At 43.9% G+C, this 27,108-nt stretch overlaps 1 protein-coding gene across 4 annotated transcripts in view; it reads left to right on the top strand.

Annotated features, from left to right (window-relative positions):
• Positions 1–27,108, top strand: part of FER1L6 (fer-1 like family member 6) — a 155,013-nt gene that overhangs the window by 33,072 nt on the left and 94,833 nt on the right. The window contains exons 1-11 of one of the 4 annotated variants that reach the window (XM_047728477.1): positions 319–337; positions 5,506–5,544; positions 9,033–9,112; positions 13,100–13,220; positions 14,503–14,557; positions 14,654–14,785; positions 17,811–17,873; positions 21,799–21,877; positions 23,280–23,436; positions 24,050–24,236; positions 25,905–26,097. In XM_047728477.1, coding sequence (XP_047584433.1) covers positions 9,040–9,112; positions 13,100–13,220; positions 14,503–14,557; positions 14,654–14,785; positions 17,811–17,873; positions 21,799–21,877; positions 23,280–23,436; positions 24,050–24,236; positions 25,905–26,097 — 1,060 coding nt within the window. In that variant the 5' untranslated portion in view covers positions 319–337; positions 5,506–5,544; positions 9,033–9,039. Of the gene's footprint in view, positions 1–106; positions 338–5,505; positions 5,545–9,032; positions 9,113–13,099; positions 13,221–14,502; positions 14,558–14,653; positions 14,786–17,810; positions 17,874–21,798; positions 21,878–23,279; positions 23,437–24,049; positions 24,237–25,904; positions 26,098–27,108 lie in introns of those variants that run through there. The other 3 variants (XM_047728474.1, XM_047728476.1, XM_047728475.1) reach the window with 3 other exon arrangements.

The raw sequence follows: 27,108 nt of genomic DNA, 5'->3' as shown, positions 1-27,108 counted from the left end.
CTCTCAGGACCTGCTCTGAGCTGCTGTGTTTGCTGATCAGAGTCTTGGGATCTGGCAGCCAAGCCCTGAGGAGGACGTGAAGTTCAAACAGAGATAGGGAGCTACCGGTGGACACACATGAAAAGGCATTTCCTGGAGGCACCTGCCCCTTGAGAAGGAGCAGACTTCTGCCTCCTGATATCCACTCCCTTGGGCTGCTGCATTCTAGAAAGAAGCTCCCCTCTTTCCCAGACTAGTGTTGGACGCTGTGCCTTGTTCCCCGCTGACCTGTCTTGGGTCCAAGAAGTTAGTGAGCACGAGTGTGTCTGGGCACTGGTAGGAACCCCTGCTGGTCAAGGTGAGACTCTGGTTCTAATTGCTGAGCTTCCTTGCACCCCCTGCTTGAGTTGGGCTGCTGGAAGCCCACAGCGCTGCTGCTGCTGCCGCTGGGTTTCCTCTGCTTGTTCTTAGAATGAGCCGCCTGGGGAGGGAGGGTGGCAAACAGAGCACAGAGCCCAGGCTTTGGTGACGGACTGCTGTGTGGCTGTAGGCAAGTTTACCAAACATCTCTGAGCTGTGATGTTCAGCATCTGGGAAGTAAGAATTCACAATATTTGGCTCCTCTTACGTTCTTGAAAAACTGTGGCTCTGACTGCTGTTTGGGAGGTAGCCTACAGTGGAGGTCTGCCAGGCCCGAGTTTGGGTGCAGCTTATGGCTGTGGGATCTAAGGCAGGTTACTCAACCTTTTAGATTTCCATTTCTACATCCCGAAGGGAGATTGAACCTTTCTATCAGATGGTTGTTGGGATGACTATATTTAAAAAGATGTGTGGGTATTAGAGAAGGTATAGATTGCATGGAGCACTGGGTGTGGTACAAAAACAATGAATACTGTTATGCTGAAAATAAATTAAAAAAATGATTAAAAAAAAAAAAAAGATGTATGCAGAACCTTAACCCGATGCCTGGGTTATCCTACATGCCTAAGGGACAGTGGCTATTATGACTGTTCCAGAACACTTGGAATGATGGTAATCAAGGGCATGAATATATTGAATACATTATACATTGTACAATGGATAACCAAATTTAGGCTCAATCCCAGTGTAGTCTGGAAAGAAAAGTATTCAGTCTTGGAATGGCCTTAACTCCTTTCTGTTCAATGTGATACATTTTTGAAGACAGCCGAAGAACTTCCAGTGAAATCCTGTGGCGCTTTCTATGTGTATGCTCTATCTGTCCATCTGTCCACCCGTGTGTCCGAACGTCATTGAGCCCTGCTCTGTACCAGGCGTTGTGCCAGACACTGAAGGCACAGACATAAACTAGGCATGGTTACTGGCTTCAAAAACTCAGCATGTAATAAAAGAGAATGATCTTTTTCAAGTTAACTATTATGATCTGTGGGATAAAGGCTAAAATAAGGATAAGAACAAAGTGATAGGAATCCAGAGGACTGAATGACTTGGTCCTCCTTGCAAAACTGGAGAACCCAGAGATAATATTATTTATTATAATAAATAACAATCTCCAAATAAAGTTGGGGAAGTTTGACATCTTTTCAGTATTGCATTTTCCTGTCCATGGGCATGAAATATCCTTTACTTTATCTTTTTTTTTTTTTGGTAACTTCTAGTGTACAGGTCAATTTTTTAATTTTTACTTAATTTAAAAATTTTTAAATTTAATTTTATTGTTATTTTTTTTAACATACACTATTAGTTTCTGGTATACAAGATAGTGATTCAACAATTCCACAGAGCTTAGAATGATTCCTAAGTTTTAATATTTTTTGTCCTATTACCATATTTTTTATTTACAGTTTTTAGTTTCTAATTCTTTGTTTTGGTCCAGAGAGGTATTCTTGATTTTTGTATATTATTGGCCTTGTTTCTAGATACCTTGCTACACTCACTTAGTGATTCAAATAGTCAAACTTTATTGAGCTGGTAAGGGCTTCTAGTGCAGTGTTAAATAGAGTGGGTGTTTGTGAACATCCTTGTCTCTTTTTTTTTTTAATCTTAGGGAGAAGTCTTTCAATATTTACTATTGATAGGATATGAACTCTAGGGGGTTTTGTAAATATTCTTTATCATATTGAGAAAGCTCTCTGCTCTTCTACTTTGCAAAGGTGGCTACAGGAGGGAGACTAGTTTGCAGGAAGGAGAGAGAAGGAGAGAGAACGGAGAGGCAGGAAGACCAATTAGATGTTTCTCCACAACAGGAGCACTGTTGATGGATGCAGAGAAGGGATATGCTGGGCTCTCTGTTTCCTCAGTGGTTCTTACTTAATCACGGCTCCCCTCATAAAAGTTTCAAAAGAGAAAAGAGCACCAAAGTTTCCAGGACTCTCTTTCTCCGGGTGTCCCACCTAGTGTTCTTTAAGATATTATCCAGTGTTTTGTGATAAGGGTGTGGTCAAGTCAATTTAGAAAAATCTGAATGCTGTGTCATCCGCTTGGAGAGTCACAATATACATCAACATTGTTAAAGGCTCTGAGGCCCTACAGAAAACATAGCTACTTAATTTAATATAGCACTCATCCTTCTATCTTCAATGTCCATGACACCAAAAAATGAGGCTTGGAAGGAATTTCCTAGGTCCTTTCTTTACCCATCATGGAACTAATGACTCTCACTTGTGACAGTATCTTTATATGTTAGCGGATCAGCATCTCTGAGGTGATAGCTCCACCCTTCTCTTTCTTTGTTATGTTCAAAACCCATTGAGACATAGACCTACTCATCAACTAGGATCAAAATATCATGTCTATTGCTGGTATTGGATTGGAGGAAGCTGTATGGATTGGAGTCCAGATTGGTTTTCAAATCTTTTCCTGAGAATCAGATGAAGTCAGTGTGCAGCTGCAGGGAGGAGAAGCACTGCCTCAGTGACTTCTTCCACTCGACATGAGGTGGAATAAAATATCCTGTGACAAGGTAGATCCAAAGAAGAGAAGACCACATGGGAACAGGAGCCTTGGACCTTAACCCAACCCAAGGGAGGAAAAGCCAAACAATGGATGCCATACTATTATCATTCTGCCAAAAGATAATCAAGGAATATATGGGAAGAGGAAGGTTCTGGAAGTAAAGAAAAGGAGAAAGCCTGGAAAGAGTAGGACTTTGAAGACTTCTTTATGCTGAGACACAGGGAGGGAGAGTTGCTTGTTCCAAATGTTGGAAGCTGCCTGTAGTCTATTTTTTGGATGAGAGGTTAATTTTTTGTCTTTAGGAAAACAGAGATCAGGTCTCCAATTAGTCTGGATATGAAGAGGATAGAATAAGAAAAATGAACATTTTCATAGGGGCCCAGGTAAGAGAAGGTTTGGGGCTGGGAAAAATTTCACAGCCCTAACTCTACCACCTGCCAGTATTTATTTCTCTTTCTTGCACTCTAACCAAGCAGTCACGGGCTGATCTTAGCTATAGAGGAGGAGCAGGAGAGGTTGGAGGCCAGTGGCCGCAGGTTGAAAAAGGTGTCAGTTGTGAGCCCTGTCGGCATGCTGCTGGTTGGGCAAGAGGCACCTGAGGGGAAAGTCCCCCTTTTCCGGGGAAGTCCTATAGCACCAGCCTTCTACCACCTGTCCTTGAACATTGGCAAGCCCTCTGAAGGTCTGTCAGGGGCTGGCTGAACCAGGCCAGCTCTATACCATGTGGCTCTGAATTATTCCCAAGTTAGCCTTGGTTCAGAGAAACCACAGGAGGAAGGATTCATTAGCATCCTCGGAGGTGCATTTCCTAGACTCAACTGAGTCTTGCAGGGGCAATGTCGAGGTTCTCAGTGACTGCCTGTGAAGTTGGTAACGTTCAGATCTCCTTATGATGGCCACTGAGGCTGGAATGGACAAAGTGAGGGTCTAACAGAGAAATGTTTATTTTACTGTTGCAGTGAGGTGGGAGATGGCAAATCAGAGTATGCCGGAGCGAGCTGGTTCCCGTGAGGTTGGGAGTCATTGCTCAGTCTATTCGGGCAATTATCTGGGACACTTTGGACCCAAACAGAAGACTGATCCCGCTCTTTCAAACTGGAGGAGTCGGTTCCTCCAAGGTTGGGTTGATTCTGTGCATAGTAGTGAAGGTGACAATTCTGTGGGCTAATCACTAGGATCGGGGTTGGGTGGAAGAGGAGCTGAGGTAGGATGATAAAGGCCAGCCTACCAAATATATTCAGCAAGTGCTCTGAATTACCCAAGTTTCACAGCTCCCCTGTGGCTGAAAATTTGTCTTTGAATTTCCCTTAAAAACCATATACCTTCTCTTTGGGAGGAAAGCTCTCTGGCACTAATTACTTACACACAAGGATTTCCAGCACTGCTGCACATTAGAATGACCTTGGGAATCTGAAAGGTACTGAGCATTGTCCTCACTGCTGACCAGTGACATCAGACCTTCTGGGATGGGATCTGACCGCAGTGTGGGAGACCATTTTCGAAAGCACCCCATAGGAGTCCAATGTACAACCAAAGTTGGGCACCGTTGCCTAAAGAAATAGGAAATAGAGCAGGTAAGTTATTACGGGAAGATAATGGGGAGAGAGGAAGAAACATTGCAGTCTTGGCAAGGCAGGGGGTCCCATGGATTTATATTTTAACAATCTTCAGTCAAAATCCACATTATGGCTACTTCTATATTTGGTGGTTTTCCTTTAACCAATATATCCCAGTTTTCAAAGTAAGGTGAGTACACGGAGCAGATATTCCTTGGTAGGTAGCTGGGAATTTATCCAAGGCTCTCTGGATAACCTCAGAACAGTGGTAAAGCTTGGTTTTGCTTTATTTTTAAGGTAGTCCTGATTACATAGAAATCCATTCTTTTAATAAGGAATTTTAAAGTTTGTAAGAGTTTACCATATAAACAAATCCACAAATCAAAGTGTTTTGTTTTGTTTTTCATGCTGGATGTTATGACTCTGGTTTTGGAGTGTCAGGGACACAGATGACCTGTATTGTGTGTCCTCGTAGGTGGGAGAAGAGCAGCAAGGGCTAGTCCTGGTCACACCCGCGGACTCAATTAGCTTAGTGTTTGGCTGCTTGGCCTGAGCTGCTTCTACTCCACATTGCAGGTAGGAAAGGTGATTCCAGAGGGGGAATTTTGTGAGGCAAGTGGAAAACCACATGGAGACCCTAATTGTGAGCCATTTCCTAACCCTGGCTCCAGGGAGCTGTGGACATGAGAGGACATTAATTATTTGTAGAGTTCCTAACAGTGCAGCATGAGCACTTAGTGAGGTCATATATGCATAACACCCCACGAAAAAAGCAGAGTTAACTTTATGGCCACTTCCTGCAGAAGTGGAGCCTGAGCTCCAAGAAGTCCCGTGGCCAGTCCCACTGGCATAGTTAGAAATGGTAGGGATGAGACCCAAACTCTGGCCGTTGAGCTCCTCCTCCTGTGTGTTGGGCTGGCTGCCTTCCTGGCAGTGCCAGCCCTGTGGGGCCACCTGGAGTGATGTCACCTGGAACAGAGGTGCTGAAGGGAGCCTAACAAGCGCACTGTGTAACATTCTCATTGTTTGGATACAGATATCGGAGTCATGGTAGCTTTCACCCTGAGGAGACCAGGTTGGTATGGGGGTTTCTGTGTGTCTTGACTTACCTTGGGGTGGCCCTGGGAGGAAATTCAGTAGATCCGAAGCCAGAGAGCCCCATCCTTCTTTTGTGAAGTGGGAGGTTCCCATGCTGGACTCCTGGGCACACTGAGAAGGAGAAGGGGGCGCTGATGGCTCCTGCCCTGGGGAACTTCCTTCCTGATTTACTGGCTGATCCCAATATACTGGCTGGAAACCCCTGACAACGTTTCACCTGTAAAAATGGGAAACAGTAGCATCTGCCTCGTGGTATGTTGTGAGAATCCTTGGAGAGAATATGTGTCGAATGGTGCTCCTGGCACAAAGTAAGCATTAATCTGTGCTTAAAAGTATTAGACTCACTCAGGAGAATATTGTAGCACATTTCCTTGTCTCCAGTGTTGTAATACAGTATTTCGTAGCATGTTTTACACTGTATAAGCTTTGTTCACCACCCTATGGATTGGGTCAGAAAAGCCCCCGGGGGAATGAGACATGCTCATCTGGGCTAAGGGTCGGGTTCTAAATTTGAGAGCTAACAGGAGAAGCAAGCGGGCCTGTGAGCTGTCTTCTGTCTCCAGTTCACTCTCTGCTGCCCAGTCTGCCAGAGGCATGATTATTCTGGGCCAGCAAGCCGTGCCTTCTCTCTACTGCGGACGACAAGTGGCTGAGGAGGAAAAATCAATTTTCTTCAAGAAGCCTTTCATGCTGGGAGTGCCCTTGATGACTGACTCAGGATCTCAGGCAAACAACCTTGTGTGTTTGTGGAACAAATTTCAACCCATCCAGGAGAGCCAAACTGGTTGTAAATCCAATGGGCATTTACTGCAAGGCTCTCTGGCTTCCTTGGTAGCTGGGTCTGAGCTGTGCCTAGATCAGGGCTTCTTGGCACTGGTTCTTCTCCAAAGCAATTACAGATCTCTGGAAGTGGTTCCAGACATTGGTCTCTTTTTTTTTTTTTTAAAGATTTTATTTATTTATTTGACAGAGAGAGATCACAAGTAGATGGAGAGGCAGGCAGAGAGAGAGAGAGAGGGGGAAGCAGGATCTCTGCCGAGCAGAGAACCCGATGCGGGACTCGATCCCAGGACCCTGAGATCATGACCTGAGCCGAAGGCAGCGGCTTAACCCACTGAGCCACCCAGGCGCCCGACATTGGTCTCTTTTAAACTTCATGAGGTGCCCCTGATGGTTAGCAGGGCCAAGAGCACCTGGTTTCAGTGGGGCAGGGGGACCCATCTTTCTCTCTGCCTCTGCCCTCGCCAGTCACCTCAGGCATGATTTAATGCCTCAGTCACTGGCTGCCTGATGGGGGATTCAGAATGCTCAGGCCATCTGTGATGAAGATGTCAGCTTCCTGCAGGAGCATCGAGTCTCCCTGTGGTAGATACTGTCATTTATTAGTAATGACTTCCTGTTTGCTGATGGAAGTAACCCGGCCTTTTCAAATAGTCTGCAGAACTCATTGGCCAAGTCCCAGGGGACATCAGATTCTGCCTCCACGAAATGATGATAGCACTGAGCCCTTGGATACCGCACTGGCAAGTCAGGGTTTGGAAGATACGGCTTTGACCCTCTGCTTGCTAACTCTCTATTGAAAACAGGAAAGTTATTGGAAGTTGCCTTTAAGAAATTTCAGAAGAGGGAAATCATCCTTGTGTATGTTCTCCTGAGATTCTTGGGAGACTGAGAGTGATTTGCATCATAGAAGATGGTAAATCAAAGAGGGAAAATGTTACCTCCAAAACGGGCACATTCCAGCACTTTCTATATACCAGGGACAGCCCTCAGTGCTTTGCTTACTTCACTTCTTTTTATTCTCATGATTCTATAAAGTTATTGTACGTTATTATTTATTTCCATAAATTTGTACCCATGGGGAAACTGAGGCTCAGAGAAATACTGTGACTTGCCCAGTCCATCCATGTCTGGGGGCTTCCAGAGCCCATTCTTTCCATTCTACTTTATCTTAGCATCTTAAAGGACCCCCAAGACCCCAGAGGCCGGTCCCCCTCTTCTGATGTTTGTCCTCTACAATATCCTTTTCCAGCCATTGGTGACCTTTGCTTGTACACCTCCAGGAACAGAGAACTCACTCCCACTCAGCCGTCCATTTCACTGTTCAGACAACACTAAGGTGGAGGGCTCCTTAATTCCTCAGTTGAATTAAGGAAGGACATAAAAGTAATAAGTAAACAAATAAGTAAGTAAGTAAGTGAATAAATAAGTAAATGGAGTGAACTTCTGTCACCTAGTAGCTTCCACTCATTGGTCCTAATCCTACCCATTACAATAATAACAGCATAACTAACATTTATTGAGCAACTGGTATGTTCCAGGCACTGTGCTAAATGCTTTACATTTCTTATCTCACCTTATGCATGAAGAACCTGAAGTGCAGAGAAGTTCAGGCTGCACAGATAATGCTGGGACCAGAACCCAGACAGCCTGATGTGGGGTCCCTGGCCTAAGCCCCTCCTGAGGCCTATGTCCGTAAGTGCACTGGACAACTTTGATGGCCCTTCACTTCCCTCACATAGTTCTGGGACTGCAGGGTATTCCTGGAAGGGTTTGCTGCTCTCTCCTCCCTTCTCCTCTGTTCTGTCCTTGTTCTTCCTTTCCTATCCTCCAAGGGCCCACCAGACTGTCTGACTCAAGACCAGGACTTTCTTCTGAACTGGGTCCATCAACCGTTCCATCCAGCGTTCAGTCTCTCAACTCCAGAAAAGGATTCTCTCAGGAGCACTGTGCAGAATGCTTCTGTTCTCTGTTAAGACAGAGGAGCAAGCCATTTCCTGGGATAGAAGGAAGGCCCAAGTAGCTTCCATCCACAGCTAATAATGCCAACAATAATAGTAGCTGATATTCTGGGAACACATCATGTGTGTGCTGATCTCTGTACTGGTGGTGGGACCCCAGTGAGTCTGTGGGTCTCTTGACCTTGAAATGTTCTGGGACCTCAGCTCTGGAGATTGTGTTCACTCTGCTCAGGGTAACCTGCTCAGCCATCCAATTGTTAAAGCCTGGGTTCCTGTGGTCCTGATGCTCAGAGCTGTGTGACCTCAGAAACAGCAACTACCCTCTCTGGGCCTTGTCTTCTCATCTATAAGATGGGTAAGAGAGGGTTGCTGTGATGATTAAGTGATGTCATTCACTTGAGTACCTGGTACAGGTAAGTGAGGAGAAACAGCAAAATACCAGCTGGGGCTCTTCATAGTCCCATTTAAGTTCTGGATGGACCCATGATTTCTGGTGGGGTTTCATGGTTTCTGCAAATGTAGACTTGTCTGAAGACCTTGTTGGGTCATCCTGACACTGGTGTTTTGGTCCCCATCCCCATCCCCAGGGTGGAAGAAAAGGCTGATTAGCTTCCAGGATAACTCAAGGTGTGTGTGTGCGTGTGCGTGTGTGTGTGTGTGTCCTCAGATGTCTGAATGACTCGAAGTTACCATTACAGTGTTATTTAGTTTTTCTTCTTTTCAGAAAGGGGATGTTTGGGCTCAAGTTGAAGAAGAAGAAGAAAGCAGAGACGGGGCTAATCCTAGCCAATAAGGCTGCCCAAGGTAAGGCTTTTGGGGGTGGGGGAAATGCACTGCCCTGCAGCCTACAGGTCTCATGGAGCTGAGCCCTCCAGGCTTAGAATGGAGCTCTCCCTCCATGGGAGCAAGGTGGGAAGTGTGCTGCCTGCTGGGTCTTCAGGCCCTGCTGGTCTCGCAGGGATGGCATCCATCCCAGGGCTGCTGGTCACCTGGTCACTGGGCCAACTAGGGTGGGGTGGACACCTGCTGGGCCATGGAAGAGGACCCCAGGGAGAGGCTGCAGAAAGGTTCAAGCTCCAGTTTCTGTCCTGATTTGCTCTGTGGCCCAGGAATCTCAACACATCTGTGATTCTCAGTTTCTCCCTCTGTGAAGTGGGCACCATGGGGGTTGCCGGGCTAGCCTCACATGCCTTGAGGAGGATCTAGTGAGAATTTAAAAATAAGAGTGAGGACAGCAACTGCTACAGGAGAGGCTTATTTATTGTCTCATTCGACCCTGCCATCATCCTACCAATGGGTGTTGCTATCCTAGGTTTACAAAGAAGGTAGTAGAGATGCAGAGAGAGAAAGTCAAATGTGGGAGCTGCTGAGTTTGCAGGGCGCAGTGGAAAACAAAAATGCAAAGCCACTGTTAAGAAATTATGAAGTTTCTGGAGGGCAATGGCAGAGGATTGGGCTAAGTGTGATGAGGTCCTTTAGATCACAGGACCCTGTGTGGCTGCACAAACCTTGAATCTGCCCTGAGACTGGGAACACAGAGCCACGAAGCAGTGAGTGGGATTGGGAGGTCAGTCCAGGCTGTCTGAGATTGCATCCTCTGAATGGACCATTCGCTTCTTCAAAAGAGCAAATGAATCCCCAAGGTACAGTGTGAAGTGTGCCAGTGGGGCCAGACCCGGCATCAGGTAGACTCACAGGTTTGTTGAGTCAAAAAGGATTAAGCACATTGGATGGGCGGTTCTGTGGTGGTCTCCTAGAGGCTTCTGCCCAGTGCTTCTGACAACAGCCAATGCAAGGCCAGCTTTCTGGACCATTTCCAAACCAAAATGGTGCAGTGGGTCTGCTTTATCTTCACCCCTCTTGCCTCCTTGGGGGGGCCTCCTTCACCCTTCACTGCTGCCCCCTGTGGGTGTCCTGTCGCTTCATGTCCCTCTCCCCCAGCTCACTTCTTTTCCTCACATATAACCTACAATGGAAATCTATGGAAACTCATTCAAACCAAAGTGTTGGTAATAACAATGAAGTCATCCTTAGATGGGATGAGAGGCATTTTAAGTGGGGACAGGGCTTTAAGCTGCTGACCAGGGAGTAGGTGGAAAAGGCTTTTAGGTCTTTTCTGGTATCCTTGAGATTAGGACCCTGCAGTAGGTCCCAGGGCACAAGGTTGAATAAGCCAGTCCCTTACTTTCAGGAGCTTATGAAAAATAATATTTAGGACACATTTAATTAGTCCCTGTTGCTTTCTAGTTGACATGCATCGTTCATGAGTCTAAAACGTAGGTTCCTTTGCATCTGTTTTACAAGAGGTGCAGAGAGGTTAAGTACTTGCCCAAAGTTGCACAGCTAAGAATTGGAGAAACTGGCTCCCCAGCAGAGGTCAATCTTATACAAGAGCCTGGGTTTTCCTACTCCATGGGTCAGCCTCCAGGTAGCGGCCGCTATTGACCACACTGGGGAGGAAAGAACAAGCTGGTGGGGATTTAGGGAAGGCAACCTGAGCCATTTCAGAGAAGCTGGCTCCCCTGGCTCATTCTAATTAGAGTCTTTAGCCCACAAAGCAAACAGGGCAGAGAGGTACCAGGCCCCTCCTAGAAAGCAAATAGCATTCATGCTGCTGGCCAGGGGCTTGCCCCGTGGGAGACTGATAAAGCAAAGTCCATAGAACTGAGGATACTGTGGTGTCTCGTTTTTTTTTGGCCCTGGGAAGTTAGGGCTTTTCTGGATGAAGTGTTTGAAGATTCTCCAAGTCAGTGCCTCTCATATCTGTGTATTTGAGGCCTAGAGTGGCTCTGTCTTAATTTCATAAAATTCCAGTGATCCTAACCTATCCATTAATTAGTTACCCAATGAAATTATCTAGTCCCTCCCATGATCAGCCATCCTTTCCTTTCTTCAACAAATGCTGAGTCTGCTGAATGCTGGGTCCTGTGCTAGATTCTGGTATAGAACGGTGCACTTGAGTAGGGTAGAGGGAGGAGAGCCCTGTGTAGGACTCTTCTGTTTGCCTCTCTAAATCAATTCTCCACCCTTCTCCAGCTGTTCTGGGTCCCAGGAGGCTGACCTATATTAATGCAGAAGCCAGGTCCCTTTCCAGTGGGATGCCCCAGCAGGAAGACTGAGGAAAGGGGGAGTGTAAGCTTGGATCCGTGGCTGGATGTGTCCCTAAACTGAACAGTTGTAGGGAAGCTGACTGGGTCTGACTTCTTCTCCTTCCAGGTTCTGGTAACTGTTCTCTTGCTTTATTTTTGAGGTCTCCAAGCACAAACAGCTTGGCTGCCTTGAGCCCCAGATAGCTGCACAACTCTTTGTGATTTTCCTGTACACACACCTTTGTAAAAAGTCCTCAAATCATCCTGTTCTGAGGGAGGGGGATGGGCAAGCCTCTTTTATCTACTGAGACCTGAGGAGGTAACCGCATTACAGGTTGAGAAGAGGGCTATAAAGAAAATAGACAGTAGAAATAGAACACCTCTGTGAGGTAGGTAACGTTGGCCTTGCCTGGCTTTATAGATGAGGAAAACAGGGCTGAGAAGTTAAGTAACTTGCCCCAAATCATGACGTTAGGAAGTGGCAGAGCTGGGATTTCTACCAAACCTTTAGAGTCAGGGTTTTGAACTACACCATGCAGTCTCTTTGGTTTTTGCCAAAAATTTGGCTAAGAAGTGGTTCTTAATCTTTGCTACACATGAGAATCACCTGGAGAGTTTTTGTTTTTGTTTTTGTTTTTTTTTTTAAATGGACATCCAGGCGACATCCCAGATCAACTAAATCAGAAGCCCTCTGTGGGGGAAGAGGCGGTCTGAAGAATATGTTTACTATCCATTCATTTAAATTTTCTAGACACTCATGGATTCATTTCCTGTGGCTGCTGTAACAAATGACCACACACTGGGTGGCTTAAAATAACCCACACTAATTTTCTCATAGTAATTGAGGCGGGAAATTCACAATCAGTATCTTGGGGCCGAAATAAAAATATTGGCAGGGCCCCACCCCCTCGGTAGTATCTGATTCCTGCCTCTTCCATCTTCCGGTGGCTGTGGTGGCGTCTGGCCCATCTCTGCCTTGTGATCACATTGCATTCTTCTGTTCTCCCTCTGCCTCCTTCTTTTAATGATACAAATAATAGCAACTAGGACCCACCTGTACAATAAGGGATAATCTCCATTGCAAAATCCTTAACTTAATCAAAGTCCCTTTTTCGAAGTAACATTTACAGGTTCTGGGACTAGGACTTGAGGTCTTTGGAGTATATAATTCAACCTATGACACCTTTCTACTCAAAATAGGCCCTCAGACAGCAAGAGCAGACTTTCCTGGGTTATTGTTATTAGAAATACAGTGTCTTGGGCTCCATCCCAGACCTACCGAATCAGAATCTACATTTCAAAGCTTCTCAGGTGATTCTTATGCACATTAAATTTTACTGAGGAGGTTCAGAGGGAATAAATGACTTGTCTGAAGGTCCATTGTGGCAAGGTCATGACTTGAAATCACGTCTTTTTTTTTTTTTTTTTTTTTTTGAAATCACGTCTTTCAATTCAAATCTCGGTTTCTTTCCATAATGCCATGCATATAAACCTACTTTTTTTTTTTTTTGAATCAGAAGATGAATATATAAATTTTCTTTTTTTTAGAAAAATTAAGGTATGTGCCTTTCTTTTATGTTAAGTTTCATGCTGCAGGGACTTGTCCACTCTATGGTGATTGTCATAGTGCGGGGACAGTTGAGGCTCAGATCACCACTGTGTATCCTAATAGACAGTTTTCTTCCTTTGTTTGCTTCTCTAGATGGCCAAAGTGAAGCTGAGGTACCACAGGAAGGGCCTTCTCACCAGGAAGGACCGGGAGGAGATATGATTTATGATCATGAATCTGTCATTCCTATTCCTGCAGCTCCTCCAAAGAGAAGGTACAGTGTTGGTGCAGGCAGTCAGCACACATTTGCTGAGCACCTCCGGTGTGCAGGTACCTCTGCAGGTTCTGGGAAAAAGAGAATGATACCTGATCACTGTCTGCAAGGAGCCAAAGGTCTAAGACAGGAAGACAGAGGTCTGTATCTACTTCTTATCCTCTACGGCAGTGCTGGCTTCTTGATTCCAGTCAGCTGTCAGCAGGCCAGGGGCCCAGCTCTATCAACTTCTGGCCTTCAGTCCCCTGAGTTAAGGCCTACTGTGCCTCATAATTCAGGAACATCAGCAACAACAGGAGACAGACTCAGAAGCTGTCCCTCACCTGTTCTTTAATACATCAAGGTGTCAGATCTCTTAACTTTGTTGTTGTCCTCAGTGTTTATGCTACCCAACAAAAAGTCAGAACAAACTGGTCTTCTGCATGTGATTTGCTGTTATCAGTTAATAATAATCCCAAACTCAGAGACTTAATACAAAAATTTAATATTGTTTATGAATCTATGAGTTAGTTGGTTGGTCTTACTGGTTCTAGATAGTTAGGCGTCCATCACTCATGTGTATGTGGCCATTTGGTAACACTGTTGATTTTGGTTGGAGGGTTGGCTAGTGGTAGGCTGATCTGGGATTGCTTCACTTGGACCACTGAGCTCTCCTCCATATGGCATTAGATCCTCTAGCAGGCTAGTCCAAGTTTATTCCAATAGTGGTGATGGCAGAGTTCCAAGATAGGGAAGATGGAGTGGAAGTACACAAAGTCTCTTGAGCCTAGGCTTGGAATTAACAAAAGTCATTTCTGCTGCATTCTGTTGGCCAGTGCAAGTCACAAGTCCAGCCCATGTAAGAATGAGAGACTATAAGGTACAAGGCAAAAGAGCATAGATCCAAGGAATTGAATACTTGGGGCTATCAATGCCTTCAGTTTACCATGTTTGTTTATGTCGATTTCTTACCCATGGTAATTCCTCATACACTCACTTCTATTTCTGCTCAGAATTCTTACTATCAGTAGAACAAATTAGTCATATCATTCACTTGTGGCAATTACTTCATGTGGTAAAGACTATTATTATTAGTTCCAATTTTAGGATGGAGAAACTGAGTCATAGAGAGATTAAGTCACTTGCTCATTTACATTTACTCTTCCAGGGACAGAGAAAGAATATGTGATACAGCATAAATTAAAGTACTTAGATGTACCTGGGAAAATATTATCATGGCTTATGGATCTTAAAGTATGTTCTTACTTAATGAAACAAATATGTTAAAACTTTCTTTTAATAGATCAAAACTGTTGACTAAGATCCATGATGGGGAGGTCAGGTCCCAAAACTATCAAGTAAGTGAATGACTCCTCCTGCCCAGCCTGCCTCAGTTCTTCTTGTGTGAATGAACAGCAAGGTCTAGAGTGCATACATGTTGTTTTGTGTTGTAGATTGCCATCACCATCACTGAGGCCCGCCAGCTGGTGGGTGAGAACCTTGATCCAGTTGTGATCATTGAAGTGGGGGAAGAGAAGAAACAAAGCACAGTGAAGGAAGGAACCAACAGTCCATTTTACAATGAAGTAAGTCATGGAGGTGACCAACATCTTCTCCACCATGCTCCTTCTGCTGTCATCTGTAGCAGTGGTAGCTAAATAGAAAAGCTGTGTCCCGCCTCACTGCTTCCCACCACTCATCTAAGCCCTGGCAATCTCTCTGAGCCTCCTTACAAACAACCCTCTAGAGTCTTACCAAAAAGATGATGAAAAGGTGTGGGGAGGAATTCCTGCTGATTTTAAATTCATTGCCCTATTTTCAATATACCCATTTTCTTATTTCTCATATGCTCACCATCCATTATAAGCTATGGTTTTATATTAAATAAATGTATTGAGTGTGGTTATAAAGAAGATAAACATCTTTTTCATGAAAGAGACACTAGAAATTTATTTATTAATTTTGAAATAGGCACGTTGCAATGGAAAGTAAAGCAGATGTATTTTTCTAAGGAGTGCAATAATTGTGATGATCAAAGAGAGGAAAATAATAAAGAGAGACAGAAGTCTCTAAATTCTTTTTTAAATAAAATTTTAAATAAAAATTTTAATTTTAAATAAAATTTTAAATAAAATTTTACAATTTTAAATAAAAAATTACATAGTAAAAAATGGTAAAGGATACAAAGAGTATAAAATGATATACGATGAAAAACATATGTCCCTCTGATCTTTGATCCCTAAGCCGGCATCCCTCCCAACCCATTCTCACCAAACATTTGTGTATCCTTCCAGAGACATCCTAGACATATACAACATGCAAACAAATACTGTAACCAAATGGTAGCATTCTATCCACACTGTCTTGGACCTTGATCTTTTCATAAAACAATGTATCTTAGAGATTAGTCTATATCAATACATATAGTTCAAACTCATTTTCCCCTCATTGGTTTAGTTTCCCATTGCATTGATACACCATAATTTACTAAACCAGTCAATTCTCCCATTGATAGATATTAATTTTTTTCAGGTTTGGGCTACTACTTACAATAATATTAATATGGCATAACTGGGGCAAAGAATATGTGTATTAAAATTTTTGATATCACTAAATTGCCCTTCAAAGAGGTAACAACTTACACTCCAACTAATAGTGTACAAGAATGCTTATTTCCCTACAGGCACTTAGACACTGTGAATTATCAAAAAATGCAGAAAACTCTTAATTATTTCCCTAATGGGAGTAATAATTGAAAAGGGAGTCCATAGGAAATGAAATCAGCCCAAAATAATCAAATCCCATTTAAGCTGTTAACTCCCTGCTTCGTTATCCATCACTCCTGTTTGAGGCTCTTACCGTGAGATTTTTCCTTCCCATCCTACCCTCATCTCCATAACAACTTTTAGCATGGGTGTGACGTGAAAAAATATGTATGAAAATGTTTTAAAACTGCAAAGCTGTACAGATTTGTTAAATGATATAATTAGTATTTTCTTTATGCATACAAGTCTTGGATCTAAATGACACAAAACTGGGCCTGTGTATCATCAGTCGACACTCAAGTAAAAACACAGAAGTTGAACTGAAAACTTTTATTATAGCTTTTGACTCTAATTTTCAAGCCCAAGGCCCACCAGATGTTGAAGGAACCTGTTAATAGGGGCTGGGGAATATTTTCCAGCCAGAAAAATGTGTGTGGCTCAAAGGTCTAGGGAACCTGTGTGAGGTAATTGAGTTTGAAATGTGAAACTCAGCAGAAAGTAATAAACACTGGAACTAATTTATTGGTCCAAGGAACTCAGCATTTCACCTATCAGAACGAGGTATTTCATGTGTTTTCCATATAAAAGAAATTCTGAACAACACAACTCTTTACAAGTTTGAACATATATATGAAAAACTTCCTGAAATGTCATGGTATTTTCCATTTTCTTAAACAGAAGACATTGAATGTAACGTGGCCTGTCCTTAATCTCTAGGGACTGCCATTTTGAAGGCTTTTATTATGATGTATGATGGTATCTTTCGATTTCTACATTTTGGTTTTTCTGCATTGCCCTTTAAAAGCAGGCTGTGAGGAGTTAGTTCTCCCTTTTCTGTTGCTGTCCTGTTCATCTCTAAGGTCCTTTCGTTACTGCTCCACCTAGAAGCTCAAAACAAACATTCTACAAAGCAACTTCCTGGTCCTGCCTCCCCCACCCCTAGCAGTCCCCAAAAGACACAACCCACAGCAAAACACCACCCCATTGTTCTGTATCTTAGGAGAATATAGCCTCACATTTGGGAGTTACTGGGTAAAGTTCAAATGGAGAAACATCCAGTACTTGAAGCCCTCCTGTGATGACTTCTGGAGAAGAAGAGCCATGCTCTCCGGCTCAGCAGTAACCAGCTGTCTGAATCCAGGCATATCTTTTAAATCCTTTGGTCTTCAGTCTCTTATCTGTAGACTATAGAGACTGGCCTAGAGAGTTTCTTCAACTCTAATTTCAATCACTTTCTTAAAATTAGAAGCCCTCCTTGTCCATAATTTCTTCTCATTCTCTTTCTGGTCATTCTTGAGAATGGCCACAAAGATGTTTGAAACTGAAACATGCTGAGAAAATTAGATTTTAACTAGATTCACCCCAAATTAAAACCATGCTGAGATATGATTTTCACCCATCGTTATTTATAGGTCAAAAAATCAAGAGAATTGATAATATCAAGGGTTGTCAGGGGTATGGAGAAATGGCTTTTTTGTATGCTGCCAATGAGAATGTAAAATGGCTTGGCCCCTTTGGAAAGAAATTTCATGTTATCTACTAGATATTTACATGCCCATAAGCCATGACCTGGTAATTGCACATTTTATGTCTGTTTTAAAGGAAAATTCATGTATATCCTGTGCAAAAATGCAGATGACAGCATTTTTTTTTCCATTTGAAAAAAAACTGGAAGGAATGTAGGTGACCCTAAATAAGGAATGACCCATTGATTGATGATGCATCCATGCCACTGAGGACCATGCAGCATTTGGTTAAAATGATAGAAATCTATGACTAGTCCAATAATAAAGTTCTTAGATGCAAGCCTGGAATTTATGGTCAGAATGAACTTTCTGTTTTTTAGTACTTCGTCTTTGATTTCATTGGACCCCAACTGCATCTTTTTGACAAGATCATCAAAATCTCAGTAAGTGTATCATTGGTGATGAAATGGTGGTGGGGTGGGGGGGGGTGGGAGAAATTCTAGGTATTAGGAACTCTCTAGAACAGCTCAGCCTGCTTAGAGGTGAATTGGTCTGGGAGGGTGAGTGTGAGATGGTGAGTTCAACACCAACAAGTAGAACATGAAATAACTAGTGTGGAAGAATTTGGGAAGAAAAATCTCTTCAAGGAAACTTGTGCTTCCTGAAAACAAGTTATAAGCCACTCTCAAGCCACCATTAATTGAATTGTAGAGTTTACTAATGTGGGAATTTGCAGCATATGCTTCAAATGCCATCTTGACAGATTGCCATTTTGAGTTGATTTATTTCTTTTTATGAGATGAGTTGTTAGTGTTTCTCTCTTGGGATGATATTCACACTAATGATAATTAATCACACTGCTAACCCCCTCCTTGTTGGTAATGAATAGAGAAGTAGGAAAAGGCATCAGGAAGGAACCAAATATATCAGTAATGCTGATCAGAAATGTGATTTGGAGCAAGTGGTTTCCATTTGGCCTCTTCATAGCTGCCTCTGAGTGTAGACCTTAGGACATGCTCATGGGGGGTTGTGTCTGCTGCATAGACCCTTTCTCAGCTCCACGGGTCAATTCCTGTCTCCACAGATCATGTCTGAACAGTAGAGACAGAGAAGCTTCTTGGTCTAGCCAGACAACTTATCCAGGTGGCCCACCACATGGAGGACAGGAATGGGATGGGAGAGTACCCATGCGAAAGTACTAGACCAAAAGAGAGAGAATGGGGGCCAGAAAGGATTGATGCCAACCTCACATCACTCAGTTAAGGGACAGACAGACCAGTGGGTGACAGACTGCATTTATCTCACCAGTCTGGGAAATCACTGCTTCTCCCATGAAGAGGTTAGCATGGCTCTGCATGCCTGAGTGAGGCCAAGTGAGTGGTGGAAGGGTAAGTGCTCTCCTCCTAATGGTTCTGAAAGGACGGACTCCATACTTTATGTGCCAATGCAAGACATGTGGAGAATGAGGAAATGTTTTCCTCAGCAGTGACACCAACTCTAATTAGAATTTTGAAGATGGCAAAACTTGTCTTGGAGACTTCCTTGCTTGTTCTTACCATCCACCTATCTCTAGAATATATATTACATTATATTTATTATTTTATACTTATTATATATTTTACATTATATATATACATAATAATATAGATATAACATATATATAGGCCCTGCATTAAGTCTGAGGTAATAGTGGAATTATTATATTCTCTTGATCAGGGGCACTTGAAGAATGTGACTCTTGAAGAATGAAAAGTTATCAAGAATCAAAATTCTTAAAAAAAATAAGAGCCTTTATTTATTTATCTAAATTTTCTTAGAGAGAGGGAGAGCACAAGTAGGGAAGGGCAGGGAGAGAGGGAGAGAATCTTAAGTAGACTACACACTCTGGAGCCCATTGTGGAGTTTGATCTCACAACCCTGAGATCATGACCTGAGCTGAAACCAAGAGTCAGATGCTTGACCGAGGAGCCACCCAGACGCCCCAAGCCAGACATTCTTAATTTGAATTTCAGGCCTGATGACAAGTGGTGCAGAAGATATTTCGGGCCCCAGGGCATTGCCTAAAAATTTGTTACATTGCCTAGCTCTGGCAACCACCTGTTTGGGAGATCAGCAGTGTAGCTGGGTCCTGAGGAACTGTCTAGATTTCAGACACACAATTAATAGCTAGATGTTTATACCATAGCATAGACAAGGGTCATGACTCTCTGTGGGACAGTGGATTTTCAGACTGAGGACCAAAGCTGGTATTGCTTTTTTTCTTTCCCTAACTTGGAAGAAGAGAATACTTTGGGCTCCCCAAATGACTCTTAGGGACAGAGATCAAAGATTTTAAAGGGGGGGGGCGCCTGGGTGGCTCAGAGGGTTAAAGCCTCTGCCTTCAGCTCGGGTCATGATCTCAGGGTCCTGGGAACGAGCCCCACGTTGGGCTCTCTGCTCTGCGGGGAGCCTGCTTCCTCCTCTCTCTCTCTCTACCTGGCCTCTCTGCCTACTGGTGATCTCTGCCTGTCAAATAAATAAATTAAAAGAAAAAAAAGATTTTAAAGGGAAAACTCCCTTTGGAGTGGAGTCTTTAATACAAGTTTTCTGGTAGTCCAAGAGCTAAAAGTCGATGTCTCCCAAATAAATTCAACATGAGAGAAGAAGGGGGTGGATGCAGTAAACAGATGCTATTGGGATAGCCAGGCTGTAGCAGACCATGGTGGTGCCAAAGACCATCTTTCCTTGCCAGCGACCCCAGGCATGCAGGACCCCCAGCACTCTGTGTGTGGAATTCCTTGAAGTCCCTAGAATCCCATGTGTGCCCACAACAGGGTACCTGGCACTCAGACAGGTGGATGGATTATTTGAGGAGGTCTCCTGTGTTATTTAAAAACCCATGTGGGCTCTTATGTCCCATTGTGCCCATAGGGACCCAGACGCCTTTGACCTGAGAAGAGAGCATGAGTCAGGCTTATGTTCTTGCTGGGGACTTTGGGAAGCCACAGTAGCAACTGCAATCATGGGGAGGTTTGGAGTGAGCTTTGTATGTGTGGCCTTAAGTAACTCCTCCCCTTGAGCCAAGCTGTCCTTACTTGCCCTCAGTTCTCTTAACTCCCTTGCAAAGTTTGGGCAAGGTAGTAAATGTAGAAAGGGAGACTGGAAGATCTTCATTTCTTCATTTCCTGAAGTCAGTTGAATTTATTTTTGTTAGTTGCCTCCACCAAAAGGAGCTGTTTAGAAACCCCAAAAGTCTTCCATTCACCCATCATTCGATCAGTTAATCATTCATTAATTCATTGAATGTTTACTGAACACCTATTATGAACAAGGCCATGCATGTGGTGGGTAGAAGAAAGCAGGAAACTGTTTTTGATTCAAGGAACTCACAGAATGTCATAGAAGAAAGCCCAGAGACCCTCTAGTGTAACACAGCTGGCACGGGAACCCCTGTCACCACCTCTATGACATGGGGTTTTTGGCATACTGCTTGGTTAAATCCAGTGATGGATAGTCACTATCTCTAGAAAAACCCACTCATTGCTGGGAAGTTATGTTATAAAACCTGTCCTTGTAGTGAGATGTGTCTCTCTTCCTGTGACTTGGGATCCACATGGGGAACCTACTCCCTCTTGTACACAGTGGTATTTCCAAGACTGGAAAATACTTCAGTTACAATCACTCCTCCTCCACAGTTAAAGGTTGAACTACTCCTGCTCCTTCAGCAGTCTCTCATCAGTGTGCCTTCTGAATCCGGTGCCAGCTCTGCTGCTTTCTTTTAGAACTTCCTCATCTTGATAGCCCTGCATTAAATTGTGTTGCTGTCACCAGCCTGGCCCTCCGCTGCTGACTTCTGATCAGATAAAATATTGAGGATGACCCTTCCTTTGTTCTGACTATTGTACATGTCCCAAACTTCTCAGAGCACTATGTGGTGGGTTCTCTGAGTAAGTTGTGAGCAGAGTATGGTGGAAGTTTAGGAGAGAAAAGAGACTTTCAGCTGTGGTGGATAAGGGAAGGCTGCCTGGAGGAGGCAACATTTGTTCTAGGCAGTGAAAGATGGGTAGAGTTTCAGTAGACAGAGATGGGTGTTAAAAGATAGGCTGTACCAGAGCTCTCTTTGGTTTAAAAAGATACTTTTCAGAGAGTGAGATTTCTTAGGTATCCTTCAATAGCTGAAAACCTGCTAGGAGGGAGAGGTCCAGGTGAGATGCTCTAGATGCCCTTTTCACTTGATGAGCACAAATGTCATTGTGCTCCAGAGAAGAGTGAAGGCCAGACGAGCGTCAAGGTCTAGAATCCTCACTGAGGTCTCATGAACCCATTTCACAGATTGATCTTCAAAGAGAAATCTGTTGCAGCTGGACTCACTGTTCCATCTCTCCTTAGGTCTTTCACCACAAGCTGATAGGCAGCATACTGATCGGCTCCTTCAAACTAGACCTGGGGACTGTGTACAACCAGCCTGGTAAGGAAGCATTGCTTCCCAATCTCTCCCTTACTTACCTCCTAGTTTGCCACACCTGATGGTCAACTCATTCGTGTGCCCATCCGCTGACCCACTCACTCAATTACACAATTGGAACAACCCTGGCCCTTTCCCGCAACATTTACAATCTAATGACAACATTCTCTTTCATGTTTTCCTCCCCCAACAAACTCTGTCTATAATTCAGAGCTGTGATGATGTACGACACAGGCAGCAAAGGTGGCATAGGAATTACACATATGGACTCTGGAGCCAGATAGCTTGGCTTCAAATTCCACCCTGCTCTTTCCTGGTTGTGCAACTTTGGGCAAATGACTTGACGACTCAGCTTCTTCTCAGAGAAAATGAAGATAAAGTAATACCTCCTTTCCAGGGTTGTTGGAAGATTAAGTTGATATATAGTGCTTCATAAAGAACCTAGCTCAGAGTAATGGCTGTGGCATGCCATATAAGGTTTTGCTGTATAATTCTTATTATCTCTGATTTATAGGAAAGTGAAACTCAGAGAAGGCAGGTAATTTGTCCAAGGTCGGGAGCTGATAAGTAAGGAGGCCGTCAAGAGATCTAGATCTTCTCATGAGAGGTCCCTTCTCTTCAAAGCAATTCCAACTCACATGAGTCCAGGGGGCCAGCCTCTGGGTATATCAGAGTGCAGTGGGTGGGGCTAATAAGGCCTGCTGCAGACCGTGGGGAACAGGAACACTTACAACCCACATGAAAGGCACAGTGGCCCCTCAGCTCCCTTACCACCTGCTAACACATGGAACTGTGCATTCTGTATTGGAAGACCTAACAGCTTTTTTTAAAATATAAGCCAGAGGTCTAGATTTTTTTTTTAATTTTTATTTATTTGACAGAGAGATCACAAGCAGGCAGAGAGGCAGGCAGAGAGAGGAGGAAGCAGGCTCCCTGCTGAGCAGAGAGCCCGATGCGGGGCTCGATCCCAGGACTCCGAGATCATGACCTGAGTCGAAGGCAGCGGCTTAACCCACTGAGCCACCCAGGCGCCCCAGAGGTCTAGATTTTTTAAGAGCTTTTAAAGCTTGGACTGACAGTGTCCACCAAACAAAAAGACGCATGAGCCCCATTTACAGCCCGTGAAAGAATATGTGGATTCTCTACTCCATTAATGTTCTCCTAGTCTATCCAAGCTAACAACCTGTCTAGGCAATTGGCACCGGGTGGGAGGCTTTCCAAATACCTGTGGCAGGTTGGAGAAGACAGACAAGAGGGTGGGAACAAAAAGAAATGGGGGAGGAGAGGAGGCAGCATGAGGCTGGGAATACTGGAAAGGGCCACCACCTGGGGTGTTGGACAGGACTGGCTGCACCAGCGGAGTCCGGCTGTGCAGAGGATCTGAGCTGTCAGGACGCTTTTACAGGTCATCAGTTCTGTGACAAGTGGGCCCTACTCACAGACCCTGGTGACATCAGGACTGGCACGAAGGGGTACCTGAAGTGTGACATCAGCGTGACTGGGAAAGGCGACGTCTTGAAGACCAACCCCAAAACTCCCGATGTTGAGGAGCAAATAGAAAAGTGAGACAAGGCTCATCCAGGGTCATGCAAGAGAAATGATATGTCGCAGGTTCCATCTCTCCTTCCTCCCTCTCCCTCCCTTTCCTTGTGGGCACATGAGAACTGCCAAATTCATGGCTTACCTGGGATTCTGCTCCATCAGAGGCACCAAGATGCGATTTATCCAAGGTGTCACTAGCCTTTGGGAGGTCAGCTTCTAGGACAAGGACAGCCTGTCTCCCTATAATAACCCAAAATAGATAAGCTATCCCTCAGCTTATCCTATTTATCTGAATTTGGCTGATTTTTCTTTGAAGGAATTATCATTTCAACCAGCGGTTTGTGAAATGGGAAGACTTAATGTCCTTTTTCAAAGTGCAGAGTGGGACATGGTGTTTATTCTATAATTCAAAGATTTGAAGGAATTAGCATTCATTCTGTTCATACCCTTTGCTGCCATTTACACCACAAAGAAAACTCATTTTAGCATTGAATCCTGATCTTTTCAGTTTTTTCTCCTACATCAGGGTCCTTCTTTCTGTCTCTAAACTGCTTTTACCTTTTTCTCTTCTTCTAAGTGAGAGTTTTTGTTTGTTTGTTTGTTTTGGTTTTTTGTTTTTTGTTCTCCCTCAAGGAACCTTTTGATCCCTCAAGGGTTTCCATCAGAGAGACCCTGGGCCAGATTCTATGTGAGACTGTACAAAGCAGAGGGGTTGCCCAAAATGAACTCCAGCATCATGGCAAACGTCACAAAAGCATTTGTGGGTGACAACAAGGACCTCGTGGACCCCTTCGTGAAGGTGTCCTTTGCTGGGCAGGTGGTAAGGAATGTCGTCATCACCAACAGCAGACCAGGGCCAAAACTCTGCTCTTTACCTAGGACATTTCTAATCAAATGAAATAAATTAAAATAAAAATTAGGAAGTGCCTTAAGAGAGAAAGCTTGTCACAAAATGTGCTGAGTCACATGGCAGGACAGTGGGTGTGGTGGTGACCCACTCACTGTCCATTTAAGATCATGGAGAGGGGCTATGGGGTATTGCCGATTTAGGACCCAGGCGGATAGACCTCCTTCCTTACCTCTGGCTAATTCTCTGAGCTGTTACTCGTCCCCAGGCTCTATAACATCGCTACCTGCCTCCCAATCTGCTCCCCAGTCTCCGCAGGTAGTTCTTGTCCTGCATAAGCCTAGACATCTCTGTTCCCTGTTGTTCCCTGCTCAAGAGGCATTGAAAGTACCAGGGCCTGGGCACATGGTCACAGCTTAAACCTGGTTGGCTGGACTTTGAAGCTTTGGCTGACACACATGTTGTCTCTGCCCTCACAGTATTTGCTACTCGAACTCCTCCTCTTGGCAGGGTGAATATTGTAGTATTTTTTTACTTGGATCCCGTAAGTCATATAGGACATCATTTCCATTTTCTGACAAGGAAACTGAGGTCCAGAAGAGGGAAGTGATTTGCATGAGGTCCTAATTTTATAAGATACAAACTCAGGGTCTAACTATATCTGCTTCATTCCTGGAGATGCATGGAGTAACTAATATTCAAAACGGGCAGGTTGGCCTTTTCCCAGCCCCCTGTGATTATGAGAACTTCCTGAGGGCAGGACCCATCAATTACTCTCTTTGTCCTTGAAGCCTGGCATGGTGTCTGGTGCAGAGTAGGATGTTAGTACACAGTATTCCTCTCTTATCTGTGGTTTTGCTTGGCATGGTTTCAGTTACTCATGTCCTACCATGGCCTGAAATTATTAAATGGGAAACTCCAGAAATAAACAATTGATGGGTTTTAAATTGCACACCGTTCCAAATGGCAGGATGAAATCTTGCATTATCCTGCTCCATCCTACCCAGATGTGAATCATCCCTTTATCCAGCAAGTCGGCCCTGACTACAGTTAGTCACTTAGCCACCTGGGTTATCGGGTACACTATGGCGCTATGGCAGTTTCTGTGTTCAAATCACCCTTATTTTACTTAATAATGTCCCCTAGACATAGGAGGAGTGGTCCTGGCAATTCAGATACACCAAAGAGAAGCAGTATTTCCTTTAAGTGAAAAGGTAAAAGTTCTCAGTAAGGGAAAGAAATTGTACGCTGAGATTGTTAGGATCTATGGTAATATTTATTACAGTATTGTTTTAACTTTTCTGTATTATTGGTGGTAATCTCTTACTATGCCTTATTCATAAATATATTTTATCATAGGTATGTATGTATAGGAAAAAAACATAGTATATATAAGGTTCAGCACTATCCGCAGGTTCAGGTATCCGCTAGAATCTTGGGATGCATTCCCTGTGGATAAGGGGGAGGGGCTACTATAATGTTCCTGGGTGCAACAGATTTCCATGGGTGTTGGGTGGAAGCAGGTTCATTATTTCTGGCAACTTACTTTATATTTCCTGGTTTGAAGAGTTTTCTTCAGTCAATTCAGAGGGCCTCTTTCCTTTCTTTTGATGGCTTATACCTTGCTGGCTTTGTTTTTAGGGGCGAACCACAGTGCAGAAGAACTGTGCTGATCCTGTGTGGCACGAACAGGTGGTCTTCAAGGAAATGTTTCCTCCTTTGTGTCGGAGGGTGAAAATCCAGGTGTGGGACGAAGGCAGCATGAATGATGTAGCTCTGGCCACCCATTTCATCGACCTGAAGAAAATCTCCAATGAACAGGATGGAGACAAAGGTAAAGCCTCATGTGTCTGACTTGGAAATGGGGTCACAAAACGATTGATTGGAAGCCCTCCTTTTCATAACAAAAGGAGTGGACCAGGCAGTGCGTTAGGCATTTCCATGTTCTGTGTGGTTTGTGCTTTGGGTTGGTTCAGGGCAGTAGCTGAAGGCTGGCTGTGGGAGCCAAAAAGCTTGGTCCTGGTCCCAGGAGTTCCATGAGCATCACAGTGTGTCCTTGAGGTAGTCACTCACCATCTCTGGGCCTTAGGTTTCATAGATAAAAAATGAAGAGTTTAGATTACATCCGACATTGATAGACTGTGGTCCATGGGCTACAACCAGCTGGCCAAATACTGTGTATGGCTCACAAGCTAAGAATGGTTTTTACACATTTAAATAGTCCAGAAGATGTTGTGCCCCCAACTCACTGTTAGAAGCACATGACTGTTGCAGGAAGGTGCTGCTGGCTACACACTCAGAGAGCCAGGGAGGAAATGAGGAGTCCCAGCGAATCCACCGGTCAGGGGAGAGCTTTACTCTTTCTTTACCTGCAAAACCTAACTTAGCAGGTGATAACTTCCTAAATATCCCAACAAACCCCTGCCTCCTTAAAATCCCAAGGCAATCTTTCTCTGCGCCACAAATCAGTGTTAATTGGTGAATATATTTATGCATATATATGTGTATGTGTGTACATATAATGTATATACCAAAGGGTTCGCTGAAGTAGAGAATAAGAGTTACGTATTTTTATGCCTCTCACAGTGTGACACCACAAAAAGACCTCCGTAAATACATACAGTTTAAGTCTTCCTATCGTGGAAGGGTTTGCCACAGGATTGCTTTACGCAGAACTCATGCCACCTTCGGGATATCCCAACTTGATGTAAACATGTTTTACTCCAGCTTTTCAGGAACATCTTGATGGTGTTCAAAGAAATGTATAAAATATTTTTGAAAATTAGACATCAGGAGCCATAAACTCTTTTTATCCCCTTTAACCCGGTATCTCTCCTTCTTAAAA

The sequence above is a fragment of the Lutra lutra genome, chromosome 4 (assembly GCF_902655055.1).
Source record: "Lutra lutra chromosome 4, mLutLut1.2, whole genome shotgun sequence".
Taxonomy (NCBI): Eukaryota; Metazoa; Chordata; class Mammalia; order Carnivora; family Mustelidae; genus Lutra; species Lutra lutra.
This window is presented reverse-complemented; position numbering and strand designations above follow the sequence as displayed.